At 53.7% G+C, this 14,929-nt stretch overlaps 2 protein-coding genes across 3 annotated transcripts in view; both read right to left on the reverse strand.

The window, feature by feature from the left end:
• Window positions 1-4,573, reverse strand: part of LOC144955031 (serine/threonine-protein kinase TAO1-A-like) — a gene marked incomplete at its 3' end in the record, with an annotated part of 28,391 nt that extends 23,818 nt beyond the window's left edge. The window contains exon 1 of the mRNA XM_078885375.1: window positions 4,488-4,573. The remainder of the gene's footprint in view (window positions 1-4,487) is intronic.
• Window positions 4,574-9,637: 5,064 nt separating this feature from the next.
• SUDS3 (SIN3A corepressor complex component SDS3) overlaps window positions 9,638-14,929 on the reverse strand; it is a 29,840-nt gene continuing 24,548 nt past the window's right edge. Inside the window, exon 2 of one of the 2 annotated variants that reach the window (XM_078885376.1) lies at window positions 9,638-12,575. In XM_078885376.1, coding sequence (XP_078741502.1) covers window positions 9,979-12,489 — 2,511 coding nt within the window. In that variant the 5' untranslated portion in view covers window positions 12,490-12,575 and the 3' untranslated portion in view covers window positions 9,638-9,978. The remainder of the gene's footprint in view (window positions 12,576-14,929) is intronic. The other variant, XM_078885377.1, reaches the window with a different exon arrangement.

Here is a 14,929-nt window from a genome sequence, read left to right on the forward strand (position 1 = left end):
ATCACCACCACTATTACCACAACCACTATCACCACAACCACTATTACCACAACCACCATCACCACCACTATTACCACAACCACTATCACCACAACCACTATTACCACAACCACCATCACCACCACTATTACCACCACCACTATTACCACCACCACTATTACCACAACCACTATTACCACAACCACCATCACCACCACTATTACCACAACCACTATTACCACAACCACTATTACCACCACCACTATCACCACAACCACTATCACCACAACCACTATTACCACAACCACCATCACCACCACTATTACCACAACCACTATCACCACAACCACTATCACCACAACCACTATCACCACAACCACTATCACCACAACCACTATCACCACAACCACTATCACCACAACCACTATCACCACAACCACTATCACCACAACCACTATCACCACAACCACTATCACCACAACCACTATCACCACAACCACTATCACCACAACCACTATCACCACAACCACTATTACCACAACCACTATCACCACAACCACCATCACCACCACTATTACCACAACCACTATTACCACAACCACTACTACCACCACCACTATTACCACAACCACTATCACCACAACCACTATCACCACAACCACTATCACCACAACCACTATCACCACAACCACTATTACCACAACCACTATCACCACAACCACTATCACCACAACCACTATTACCACCACCACTATTACCACAACCACTATTACCACCACCACTATTACCACCACCACTATTACCACCACCACTATTACCACAACCACTATTACCACAACCACTATCACCACAACCACTATCACCACCACCACTACTACCACCATCACCACCACTATCACCACCACCACTACTACCACCATCACCACCACTATCACCACCACCACTACTACCACCACCACTATTACCACAACCACTATTACCACCACCACTATTACCACAACCACTATTACCACCACCACAACAACCACAACCACTATCACCATGAACCTGACACGCCCATCGTGTGTCCAAGCTGTAGAGGCATAAAAAGCCACCTTTGAAGCCAAAACCATATTCTGAGAGAGGCACAGACTCATACAGTGAGCCATAGACTCGTACAGTGAGCCACAGACTCACTCAGAGAGCCATAGACTCATACAGAGACCCACAGACTCACACAGAGAGCCATAGACTCATACAGAGACCCACAGACTCACACAGAGAGCCATAGACTCACCACACAGAGACCCACAGACTCACCACACAGAGACCCATAGACTCACTCACACAGAGACCCACAGACTCATACAGAGAGCCACAGACTCACTCAGAGAGCCACAGACTCACTCAGAGAGCCATAGACTCACTCACACAGAGAGCCACAGACTCACTCAGAGAGCCATAGACTCATACAGAGACCCACAGACTCACACAGAGAGCCATAGACTCACTCATACAGAGAGCCATAGACTCATACAGTGAGCCACAGACTCACACAGAGAGCCATAGACTCATACAGTGAGCCACAGACTCACACAGAGAGCCATAGACTCATACAGTGAGCCACAGACTCACACAGAGAGCCATAGACTCACTCAGAGAGCCATAGACTCATACAGTGAGCCACAGACTCACACAGAGAGCCATAGACTCATACAGTGAGCCATAGACTCATACAGTGAGCCATAGACTCATACAGAGACCCACAGACTCACTCACACAGAGAGCCACAGACTCACTCACACAGAGACCCACAGACTCACTCACAGACCCATAGACTCACTCACACAGAGACCCATAGACTCACACACAGACCCATAGACTCACTCACACAGAGACCCAAAGACTCACACAGAGACCCATAGACTCACTCACACAGAGACCCAAAGGCTCACCACACAGAGACCCATAGACTCACACAGAGACCCACAGACTCACCACACAGAGACCCAAAGACTCACCACACAGAGACCCATAGACTCACCACACAGAGACCCATAGACTCACTCACACAGACCCATAGACTCACACAGAGACCCACAGACTCACCACACAGAGACCCAAAGACTCACCACACAGAGACCCATAGACTCACACAGAGACCCATAGACTCACCACCACACAGAGACCCATAGACTCACTCACACAGAGACCCACAGACTCACTCACACAGAGACCCATAGACTCACTCACACAGAGACCCATAGACTCACTCACACAGAGACCCATAGACTCACTCACACAGAGACCCATAGACTCACACAGAGACCCACAGACTCACCACACAGAGAGCCACAGACTCACTCAGAGAGCCATAGACTCATACAGAGACCCACAGACTCACACAGAGAGCCATAGACTCACTCATACAGAAAGCCATAGACTCATACAGTGAGCCACAGACTCACACAGAGAGCCATAGACTCATACAGTGAGCCACAGACTCACACAGAGAGCCATAGACTCATACAGTGAGCCACAGACTCACACAGAGAGCCATAGACTCACTCAGAGAGCCATAGACTCATACAGTGAGCCACAGACTCACACAGAGAGCCATAGACTCATACAGTGAGCCATAGACTCATACAGTGAGCCATAGACTCATACAGAGACCCACAGACTCACTCACACAGAGAGCCACAGACTCACTCACACAGAGACCCACAGACTCACTCACAGACCCATAGACTCACTCACACAGAGACCCATAGACTCACACACAGACCCATAGACTCACTCACACAGAGACCCAAAGACTCACACAGAGACCCATAGACTCACTCACACAGAGACCCAAAGGCTCACCACACAGAGACCCATAGACTCACACAGAGACCCACAGACTCACCACACAGAGACCCAAAGACTCACCACACAGAGACCCATAGACTCACCACACAGAGACCCATAGACTCACTCACACAGACCCATAGACTCACACAGAGACCCACAGACTCACCACACAGAGACCCAAAGACTCACCACACAGAGACCCATAGACTCACACAGAGACCCATAGACTCACCACCACACAGAGACCCATAGACTCACTCACACAGAGACCCACAGACTCACTCACACAGAGACCCATAGACTCACTCACACAGAGACCCATAGACTCACTCACACAGAGACCCATAGACTCACTCACACAGAGACCCATAGACTCACACAGAGACCCACAGACTCACCACACAGAGACCCAAAGACTCACCACACAGAGACCCATAGACTCACACAGAGACCCACAGACTCACCACACAGAGACCCAAAGACTCACCACACAGAGACCCATAGACTCACACAGAGACCCATAGACTCACCACAGAGACCCATAGACTCACTCACACAGAGACCCATAGACTCACACAGAGACCCATAGACTTACCACCACACAGAGACCCATAGACTCACTCACACAGAGACCCACAGACTCACTCACACAGAGACCCATAGACTCACTCACACAGAGACCCATAGACTCACTCACACAGAGACCCATAGACTCACTCACACAGAGACCCATAGACTCACACAGAGACCCATAGACTCACACAGAGACCCATAGACTCACTCACACAGAGACCCATAGACTCACACAGAGACCCATAAGACTCACCACACAGAGACCCACAGACTCACTCACACAGAGACCCATAGACTCACTCACACAGAGACCCATAGACTCACTCACACAGAGACCCATAGACTCACACAGAGACCCATAGACTCACACAGAGACCCATAGACTCACCAACACAGAGACCCACAGACTCGCATAGAGAGAGACTGTGAGTGGTGGTGATGATGGTGGTGGTGGTGTGATGATGGTGGTGGTGATGGTGGTGATGGTGGTGGTGGTGATGATGTGATTGTGGTGATGTTGATGATGGTGGTGGTGTGATGATGGTGGTGATGGTGATGATGGTGGGGATGGTGATGATGGTGGTGGTGGTGATGATGTGATTGTGGTGAAGTTGATGATGGTGGTGGTGTGATGATGGTGGTGGTGATGGTGGTGTGATGGTAATGATGGTAGTGGTGGTGGTGGTGTGATGGTGGTGATGGGACTGTAATGGTGATTATGGTGGTGGTGGTGTGATGATGATGGTGGTGGTGGTGGTGTGATGATGATGGTGGTGATGGTGGTGTGATGGTGATGATGGTAGTGGTGGTGGTGATGGTGGTGTGATGGTGGTGATGGGACTGTGATGGTGATGATGATGATGGTGGTGATGATGATGGTAGTGTGATGGTGATGATGGTGGTGGTGATGGTGAAGATGATGATGGTGGTGTGATGATGATGGTGGTGATGGTGGTGTGATGATGATGAAAGTGGTAGGCCCCAGAGTGGTGGGACTGAGTGTTGGTGACCGTGATGATGGTGATGACCCAATGACCTTGACCTGTCAATCAGCTGATGACAGCCCCCCCCCCACAGCCCCCCTTAGCCCCCCCACGTACCACGTGACGCCTCAAGATGGCAGGCGGAATCAGACGCCCTGAAGTTCGCGTCCGGAAGACGCAAACTCTCGTTCGGTAGACGTCTTCCGAAAGCGGTAGATGTCTTCCGGAAGAGGTAGACGTCTTCCGGAAGAGGTAGACGTCTTCCGAAAGCGGTAGACGTCTTCCGAAAGCGGTAGATGTATGCCCAGAACGGTAGGCGTCTTCCGGAAGCGGTACACGTCTTCCGAAAGCGGTAGACGTATGCCAAGAACGGTAGTTGTCTTCCAGAAGCGGTAGACGTCTTCCGGAAGCGGTAGAAGTCTTCCGAAAGCGGTACACGTCTTCCGAAAGCGGTAGACGTGTGCCAAGAACGGTAGTTGTCTTCCAGAAGAGGTAGACGTCTTCCGGAAGAGGTAGACGTCTTCCGAAAGCGGTACACGTCTTCCGAAAGCGGTAGACGTGTGCCAAGAACGGTAGTTGTCTTCCAGAAGAGGTAGACGTCTTCCGGAAGAGGTAGGCGTCTTCCGGAAGCGGTACACGTCTTCCGAAAGCGGTAGACGTATGCCAAGAACGGTAGTTGTCTTCCAGAAGCGGTAGACGTCTTCCGGAAGCGGTAGAAGTCTTCCGAAAGCGGTAGACGTCTGCCGAGAACGGTAGACATCTTCCGGAAGCGGTGGATATCTGCCGAGAACGGTAGATGTCTTCCGGAAGCGGTAGTCGCCTACCGAAAGCGGTAGACGTCTTCCAAAAACGGTAGACGTCTTCCGAAAGCGGTAGACGTCTTCTGAAAGCGGTAGACGTCTTACCAAACCGGTAGACGTATTCCGAAAGCGGTAGACGTCTTCCCAAACCGGTAGACGTCTTCCGAAAGTGGTAGACGTCTTTCGCGAACGGTAGACCTCTTCCGAGGGGGGGGGGGGTTGACGAGCGAGTTCTCGCGAGAGTTGGGGGGGCAGGAGCGAGTTCTCGCGAGAGTTGATGAGAAGGGGGGGGGGTTAGGAGCGAGTTCTCGCGAGAGTTGGTGAGGGGGGGGATTAGGAGCGAGTTCTCGCGAGAGTTGGTGAGGGGGGGGGTTAGGAGCGAGTTCTCGCGAGAGTTAGGGTGGGCAGGAGCGAGTTCTCGCGAGAGTTGGTGAGCGGGGGGGGGTTAGGAGCGAGTTCTCGCGAGAGTTGGTGAGGGGGGGGGTAGGAGCGAGTTCTCGCGAGAGTTGGTGGGGGGGGGGGTTAGGAGCGAGTTCTCGCGAGAGTTGGGGGGGTTAGGAGCGAGTTCTCGCGAGAGTTGGGGGGGTTAGGAGCGAGTTCTCGCGAGAGTTGGTGAGGGGGGGGGGTTAGGAGCGAGTTCTCGCGAGAGTTGGGGGGGTTAGGAGCGAGTTCTCGCGAGAGTTGGTGAGCTGGGGGGGGTTAGGAGCGAGTTCTCGCGAGAGTTGGGGGGGTTAGGAGCGAGTTCTCGCGAGAGTTGGGGGGGGCAGGAGCGAGTTCTCGCGAGAGTTGATGAGAAGGGGGATTAGGAGCGAGTTCTCGCGAGAGTTGGTGAGGGAGGGTTAGGAGCGAGTTCTCGCGAGAGTTGGTGAGGGGGGGTTAGGAGCGAGTTCTCGCGAGAGTTGGTGAGGGGGGGGGAGCGAGTTCTCGCGAGAGTTGGTGAGGGGGGAGGGTTAGGAGCGAGTTCTCGCGAGAGTTGGTGAGAAGGGGGGGGGGGGTTAGGAGCGAGTTCTCGCGAGAGTTGGTGAGGGGGGAAGGTTAGGAGCGAGTTCTCGCGAGAGTTGGGGGGGTTAGGAGCGAGTTCTCGCGAGAGTTGGTGAGGGGGGGGTTAGGAGCGAGTTCTCGCGAGAGTTGGGGGGGGTTAGGAGCGAGTTCTCGCGAGAGTTGGGGGGGTTAGGAGCGAGTTCTCGCGAGAGTTGGTGAGGGGGAGGGTTAGGAGCGAGTTCTCGCGAGAGTTGGTGAGGGGGGGGGTTAGGAGCGAGTTCTCGCGAGAGTTGGTGAGGGGGGAGGGGTGACGAGCGAGTTCTCGCGAGAGTTGATGAGAAGGGGGGGGGTTAGGAGCGAGTTCTCGAAGAGAGTTGGTGAGGGGGGGGATTAGGAGCGAGTTCTCGCGAGAGTTGGTGAGGGGGGGGTTAGGAGCGAGTTCTCGCGAGAGTTGGTGAGGGGGGGGTAAGGAGCGAGTTCTCGCGAGAGTTGGGTGAGGGGGGGGTAAGGAGCGAGTTCTCGCGAGAGTTGGTGAGGGGGGGGGTAAGGAGCGAGTTCTCGCGAGAGTTGGTGAGGGGGGAGATTAGGATCGAGATCTCGCGAGAGTTGGTGAGGGGGGGGTTAGGAGCGAGTTCTCGCGAGAGTTGGTGAGGGGGGGGTTAGGATCGAGATCTCGCGAGAGTTGGTGAGGGGGGGGTAATGAGCGAGTTCTCGCGAGAGTTGGTGAGGGGGGGGGGTTAGGAGCGAGTTCTCGCGAGAGTTGGTGAGGGTGGGGATTAGGATCGAGATCTCGCGAGAGTTGGTGAGGGGGGGTTAGGAGCGAGTTATCGCGAGAGTTGAGGGGCCAGGACCGAGTTCTCGCGAGCGTTGGGGTGGCCAGGACCGAGTTCTCGCGAGAGTTTGGGTGGCCAGGAGCGAGTTCTCGCGAGAGTTGGGGTGGCCAGGAGCGAGTTCTCGCGAGAGTTTGGGTGGCCAGGAGCGAGTTCTCGCGAGAGTTTGGGTGGCCAGGAGCGAGTTCTCGCGAGAGTTGGGGTGGCCAGGACCGAGTTCTCGCGAGAGTTGGGGTGGCCAGGAGCGAGTTCTCGCGAGAGTTGAGGGGCCAGGACCGAGTTCTCGCGAGAGTTGGGGTGTGTAGGTGCCACGGGTCGACTGACTTGAGACGAGTGGCTGATGCACCCCCTGTGCCCCCTACCGCCTCCCTCCACGGATGTTCGTCTTCGGTGGGGACATAAGTAACCACGACCACCACTCCTCGCCTCCCGTTGATGGGAAGGCGAGCCCAGAGTAGCCCGGGGCTTACAGCTTCCCACACCTCACCGCCACGCTCCCACGCCCCCTTCATTCTTTTGTTCAGAAGAAGAGCCACTCCCTGTTGTTGTTTGGCAGTCTCCTGCCCCGAGTAGAGGACTGTCCACCCCTCATGGTGGCAGGAGCCAGAGCCGGTCCACCGGACCTCCTGAACGCCACAGAGATCCAGGCGGTACCGGTCCAGCTCCCGACAGAGGAGCGGCAGCCTCTCCTCTGAACACACAGACACCATGACCAGTCCACCGGTCCTCCTGAATGCCACAGAGATCCAGGCGGTACCGGTCCAGCTCCCGACAGAGGAGTGGCAGCCTCTCCTCTGAACACACAGACACCATGACCAGTCCACCGGTCCTCCTGAATGCCACAGAGATCCAGGCGGTACCGGTCCAGCTCCCGACAGAGGAGTGGCAGCCTCTCCTCTGAACACACAGACACCATGACCAGTCCACCGGTCCTCCTGAATGCCACAGAGATCCAGGCGGTACCGGTCCAGCTCCCGACAGAGGAGTGGCAGCCTCTCCTCTGAACACACAGACACCATGACCAGTCCACCGGTCCTCCTGAATGCCACAGAGATCCAGGCGGTACCGGTCCAGCTCCCGACAGAGGAGCGGCAGCCTCTCCTCTGAACACACAGACACCATGACCAGTCCACCGGTCCTCCTGAACGCCACAGAGATCCAGGCGGTACCGGTCCAGCTCCCGACAGAGAAGCGGCAGCCTCTCCTCTGAACACACAGACACCATGACCAGTCCACCGGTACTCCTGAATGCCACAGAGATCCAGGCGGTACCGGTCCAGCTCCCAACAGAGGAGTGGCAGCCTCTCCTCTGAACACACAGACACCATGACCAGTCCACCGGTCCTCCTGAATGCCACAGAGATCCAGGCGGTACCGGTCCAGCTCCCGACAGAGGAGCGGCAGCCTCTCCTCTGAACACACAGACACCATGACCAGTCCACCGGTCCTCCTGAATGCCACAGAGATCCAGGCGGTACCGGTCCAGCTCCCGACAGAGGAGCGGCAGCCTCTCCTCCTCCGCAGTGAGCGTTCGAACATTCCACGTGGCCACACGAAGTGGCTTTTCGTTGTTTCTGGAGGAGCCCCGAGGGTGAAGATTCAATCTCCTGGCTCCGCCAATTGGGGTTTGGCCAGGAGACGTCACAGACGCCTGTCCCCCCGGGGCCTCCGGCACGAGCTTATTAGTTAGATATTTCAGTCGTGGTTTAGTGGTAATTGATTGAAGGTGGAGGGGTTACCAGCCCCTCGCACCTGTCCAGAGCCCCCGTTTAGCCGCTGTGGTGGTCACAGACACGATGAGGGGAATGGCAAATTTAAATGGGATCTTCCCCCACGGCACTGCCCACCACAGCAGACACAACAACAACAACCGCCATTCTCCACTAAGTGGCGGTGACGTCACCACGACGCTTGTGCCAGGCCAAGTGCACCTTGAGGCTACCACGTGAAGTGTCGAACGCCCGCTGGCAGGAGGTCACGGGGCAGACCCAGCAGGTGCCACGGGTCGACTGACCGAGATGACCGAGATGACTGGCCGATGCACCACCTGTGCCCCCTACTGTGCCAACTTGCTGTGCTTTAGCCACCCGGCGCTCCGCTCGTTGTTGTGAGCGTCGCTCCTCCGCCCTCTGTTGTTGTTGGAGGGCGACTGCCTCCAACTGCCCAGTAGCGTCCTTCACGAGCCTCCTCCACTGAGGCCGATCTTGACACCGCTGGTACCAGTCATCGGCAAGTCCACTCAGCTCCACGTCCTCCTGTACCACGTCACTCCATCTCTTCTCTAGCCCGTGCCGCGACCGTTTAGCCCCCTCGATCCGGCCGAACAAAAGCTGTTTAGGCATGCGGTGGCTGGGCACACACACACACACACTTAGACACACACCTAAAGTTGAGAAATGTCCTTTAATCAAACACTGTGTATCGAGCGACCTCATCAAACGTACTTCCCAGAGCTCCAGTTCCTCGTGTACCATCAACACAGACGTAGAGCCCACTCACAAACCAACCCCGTGCCCCCCCCCCTTTCTCTCTGCCCCCCCTCTCTCTCTCTGCCCCCCCCCCCTCTCTCTCTGCCCCCCCTCTCTCTCTGCCCCCCCTCTCTCTCTGCCCCCCCCTCACTCTCTGCCCCCCCCCCCTCTCGAAGCGAAGTGGAACAAAGTGAAACTCTTTGCCAAAGCGCCGGGAGACACTGCGGATTCACACACAGAACGCGCGTGTGTGTGTGTGTGTACACGTGTCTGTACATGTGTGTGTGTGTACATGTGCCTGCGTGTGTGTGTGTGTACGTGTCTGTGTGTGTACATGTGCCTGTGTGTGTACATGTGCCTGTTTGTTTGTGTGTGTGCGTATATACAGCGTGTGTACATGTGTGTACACGTGTGTCTGTGTGTGTGTGTACACGTGTGTCTGTGTGTGTACATGTGCCTGTGTGTGTACACGTGTGTCTGTGTTTATATACAGCGTGTGTCTGTGTGTGTGTGTACATGTGCCTGCGTGTTAGTGTACGCGTGTGTGTGTGTACATGTGTCTGTGTACATGTGTCTGTGTGTAGACGTGTGTGTGTATATACAGCGTGTGTGTACTGTGTGTGTGTACTGTGTGTGTGTGTGTACTGTGTGTGTGTACCGTGTGTGTGTACCGTGTGTGTGTACCGTGTGTGTACTGTGTGTGTACTGTGTGTGTACTGTGTGTGTGTACTGTGTGTGTGTACTGTGTGTGTGTGTGTACTGTGTGTGTGTGTGTACACTGTGTGTACTGTGTGTGTGTACTGTGTGTGTGTACTGTGTGTGTACTGTGTGTGTGTACTGTGTGTGTGTACTGTGTGTGTGTGTACTGTGTGTGTGTGTGTACTGTGTGTGTGTACCGTGTGTGTGTGTGTGTACTGTGTGTGTGTACTGTGTGTACGTGTGTGTGTGTGTGTACTGTGTGTGTACTGTGTGTACGTGTGTGTACTGTGTGTGTGTGTACTGTGTGTGTACTGTGTGTGTACTGTGTGTGTGTGTGTACTGTGTGTGTACTGTGTGTGTGTACTGTGTGTGTACTGTGTGTGTGTACTGTGTGTGTGTACTGTGTGTGTGTACTGTGTGTGTACTGTGTGTGTGTACTGTGTGTGTACTGTGTGTGTGTACTGTGTGTGTGTGTGTACTGTGTGTGTGTACTGTGTGTGTGTGTACTGTGTGTGTGTGTACTGTGTGTGTGTGTACTGTGTGTGTGTACTGTGTGTGTGTACTGTGTGTGTGTGTACTGTGTGTGTGTACTGTGTGTGTGTACTGTGTGTGAGTACTGTGTGTGTGTACTGTGTGTGTGTACTGTGTGTGTGTACTGTGTGTGTGTACTGTGTGTGTGTGTACTGTGTGTGTGTACTGTGTGTGTACTGTGTGTGTGTACTGTGTGTGTACTGTGTGTGTGTACTGTGTGTGTGTGTGTACTGTGTGTGTACTGTGTGTGTGTACTGTGTGTGTGTACTGTGTGTGTGTACTGTGTGTGTGTGTGTGTGTACTGTGTGTGTGTACTGTGTGTGTGTACTGTGTGTGTACTGTGTGTGTGTACTGTGTGTGTGTGTGTGTGTACTGTGTGTGTGTACTGTGTGTGTGTGTGTGTGTACTGTGTGTGTGTACTGTGTGTGTACTGTGTGTGTGTACTGTGTGTGTACTGTGTGTGTGTACTGTGTGTGTACTGTGTGTGTGTACTGTGTGTGTGTGTGTACTGTGTGTGTACTGTGTGTGTGTACTGTGTGTGTGTACTGTGTGTGTGTAGTGTGTGTGTGTACTGTGTGTGTGTGTACTGTGTGTGATCCGCGTGTACTGTGTGTGTGTACTGTGTGTGTGTGTGTACTGTGTGTGTGTACTGTGTGTGTGTACTGTGTGTGTGTACTGTGTGTGTGTAGTGTGTGTGTGTACTGTGTGTGTGTGTACTGTGTGTGATCCGCGTGTACTGTGTGTGTGTACTGTGTGTGTGTGTGTACTGTGTGTGTACTGTGTGTGTGTACTGTGTGTGTGTACTGTGTGTGAGTACTGTGTGTGTGTAGTGTGTGTGTGTACTGTGTGTGTGTACTGTGTGTGTGTGTGTGTACTGTGTGTGTGTACTGTGTGTGTGTGTGTGTACTGTGTGTGTGTGTGTGTGTACTGTGTGTGTGTGTGTACTGTGTGTGTGTACCGTGTGTGTGTGTGTGTGTACTGTGTGTGTGTACTGTGTGTACGTGTGTGTGTGTGTGTACTGTGTGTGTACTGTGTGTACGTGTGTGTACTGTGTGTGTGTGTACTGTGTGTACTGTGTGTGTGTACCGTGTGTGTGTACTGTGTGTGTGTACTGTGTGTGTACTGTGTGTACTGTGTGTGTACTGTGTGTGTGTACCGTGTGTGTGTACTGTGTGTGTACTGTGTGTGTACTGTGTGTGTACTGTGTGTGTGTACTGTGTGTGTACTGTGTGTGTACTGTGTGTACTGTGTGTGTACTGTGTGTGTGTACCGTGTGTGTGTACTGTGTGTGTACTGTGTGTGTACTGTGTGTGTACTGTGTGTGTACTGTGTGTACTGTGTGTGTACTGTGTGTGTGTACTGTGTGTGTGTACTGTGTGTGTACTGTGTGTACTGTGTGTGTACTGTGTGTGTGTGTGTGTACTGTGTGTACTGTGTGTGTACTGTGTGTACTGTGTGTGTACTGTGTGTGTGTACCGTGTGTGTGTACTGTGTGTGTGTACTGTGTGTGTGTACTGTGTGTGTGTACCGTGTGTGTGTACTGTGTGTGTGTGTGTGTACGTGTGTGTGTGTGTGTGTACCGTGTGTGTGTACTGTGTGTGTGTGTGTACTGTGTGTGTACTGTGTGTGTGTGTGTGTGTACTGTGTGTGTGTACTGTGTGTGTACGTGTGTGTGTGTGTGTACTGTGTGTACGTGTACTGTGTGTGTGTGTGTACTGTGTGTGTGTGTACTGTGTGTGTGTACTGTGTGTGTGTACTGTGTGTGTGTACTGTGTGTGTGTACTGTGTGTGTGTCTATCAGGAGGTGCATCTGCTACGCAGGACGTATTTCCCGCGCTGCAGCTGAGACAGGTAGACACGGATCTTGCTGCTGTCCGATGTCTTTCGAACCCACACCTGCACACACGCACATGCACACACACATATACAGTGTACACACACACAGTACACAGTACACACACAGTACACGCACACACAGTACACGCACACGGTACACGGTACACACACACGGTACACACACGCGCACACGGTACACACACGCACACACACGGTACACACACACACGGTACACACACGCGCACACACGGTACACACACGCACACACACGGTACACACACACACGGTACACACACGCACACACACGGTACACACACGCACACACACGGTACACACACACACGGTACACACACACACACACACGGTACACGCACACACACGGTACACACACGCACACACACGGTACACACACGCACACACACGGTACACACACGGTGTACACGCACACACACACGGTGTACACACACGGTGTACACGCACACACACGGTGTACACACGCACACGGTGTACACACAGTACACACGGTGTACACACAGTACACACAGTACACACGGTGTACACACACGGTGTACACACACAGTACACACGGTGTACACACGCACATGGTGTACACACACAGTACACACGCACACTGTGTACACACAGTACACACGGTGTACACACAGTACACACAGTACACACGGTGTACACACACGGTGTACACACACAGTACACACGGTGTACACACGCACATGGTGTACACACACAGTACACACGCACACTGTGTACACACGGTACACACACACACACGGTACACACACACACACGGTACACACACACACGGTACACACACACACGGTACACACACACACACGGTACACACACACACGGTACACACACACACGGTACACACACGGTGTACGTACACACACACACACGGTACACACGGTACACACACACAGTGTAAACACACACACAGTGCACACACACACACAGTACACACACAAGGTACACACACACACACGGCACACACACATGGAGACGGACATCAGACCCGCAGACTCACACAGAGACCCACAGACTCACTCACACAGAGACCCACAGACTCACTCACACAGAGACCCACAGACTCACACAGAGACCCACAGACTCACTCACACAGAGACCCACAGACTCACACAGAGACCCACAGACTCACTCACACAGAGACCCACAGACTCACTCACACAGAGACCCACAGACTCACTCACACAGAGACCCACAGACTCACACAAAGACCCACAGACTCACTCACACAGAGACCCACAGACTCACACAAAGACCCACAGACTCACTCACACAGAGACCCACAGACTCACTCACACAGAGACCCACAGACTCACTCACACAGAGACCCACAGACTCACACAGAGACCCACAGACTCACTCACACAGAGACCCACAGACTCACACAGAGACCCACAGACTCACTCACACAGAGACCCACAGACTCACTCACACAGAGACCCACAGACTCACACAGAGACCCACAGACTCACACAGAGACCCACAGACTCACACAGAGACCCACAGACTCACACAGAGACCCACAGACTCACACAGAGACCCACAGACTCACACAGAGACCCACAGACTCACACAGAGATCCACAGAGACACACAGACTCACACAGAGACCCACAGAGACACAGACACCCACAGACTCACACAGACTCACACAGACTCACACAGAGACCCACAGACTCACGCAGAGTCCCACAGACTCACACAGAGACCCACAGACTCACACAGAGACCCACAGACTCACTCAGAGACCCACAGACTCACACAGACTCACACAGAGACACATAGACTCACACAGAGACCCACAGACTCACACAGAGACCCACACACTCACACACAGACTCACACAGAGACCCACAGACTCACACAGAGACCCACAGACTCACACAGAGACCCACAGACTCACACAGAGACACACAGACTCACACAGAGACACATAGACTCCCACAGAGACCCACACACTCACACAGAGACTCACAGAGACCCACAGACTCACCACACAGAGACCCATAGACTCACTCACACAGAGACCCACAGACTCACACAGACTCACACAGACACCCACAGACTCACCCACAGACACACAGAAACTCACACAGAGACACAGACTCACACAGAGACCCACAGACTCACACAGACACCCACAGACTCACAAAGAGACCCACAGACTCACACAGAGACCCACAGACTCACACAGAGACCCACAGACTCACACAGAGACCCACAGACTCACACAGAGATCCACAGAGACACACAGACTCACACAGAGACCCACAGAGACACACAGACACCCACAGACTCACACATACTCACACAGAGACCCACAGACTCACACAGAGACCCACAGAGACCCACAGAGACCCACAGACTCAC

The sequence above is a fragment of the Lampetra fluviatilis genome, unplaced genomic scaffold (genome assembly GCF_964198595.1).
Source record: "Lampetra fluviatilis unplaced genomic scaffold, kcLamFluv1.1 SCAFFOLD_584, whole genome shotgun sequence".
Classification (NCBI taxonomy): domain Eukaryota; kingdom Metazoa; phylum Chordata; class Hyperoartia; order Petromyzontiformes; family Petromyzontidae; genus Lampetra; species Lampetra fluviatilis.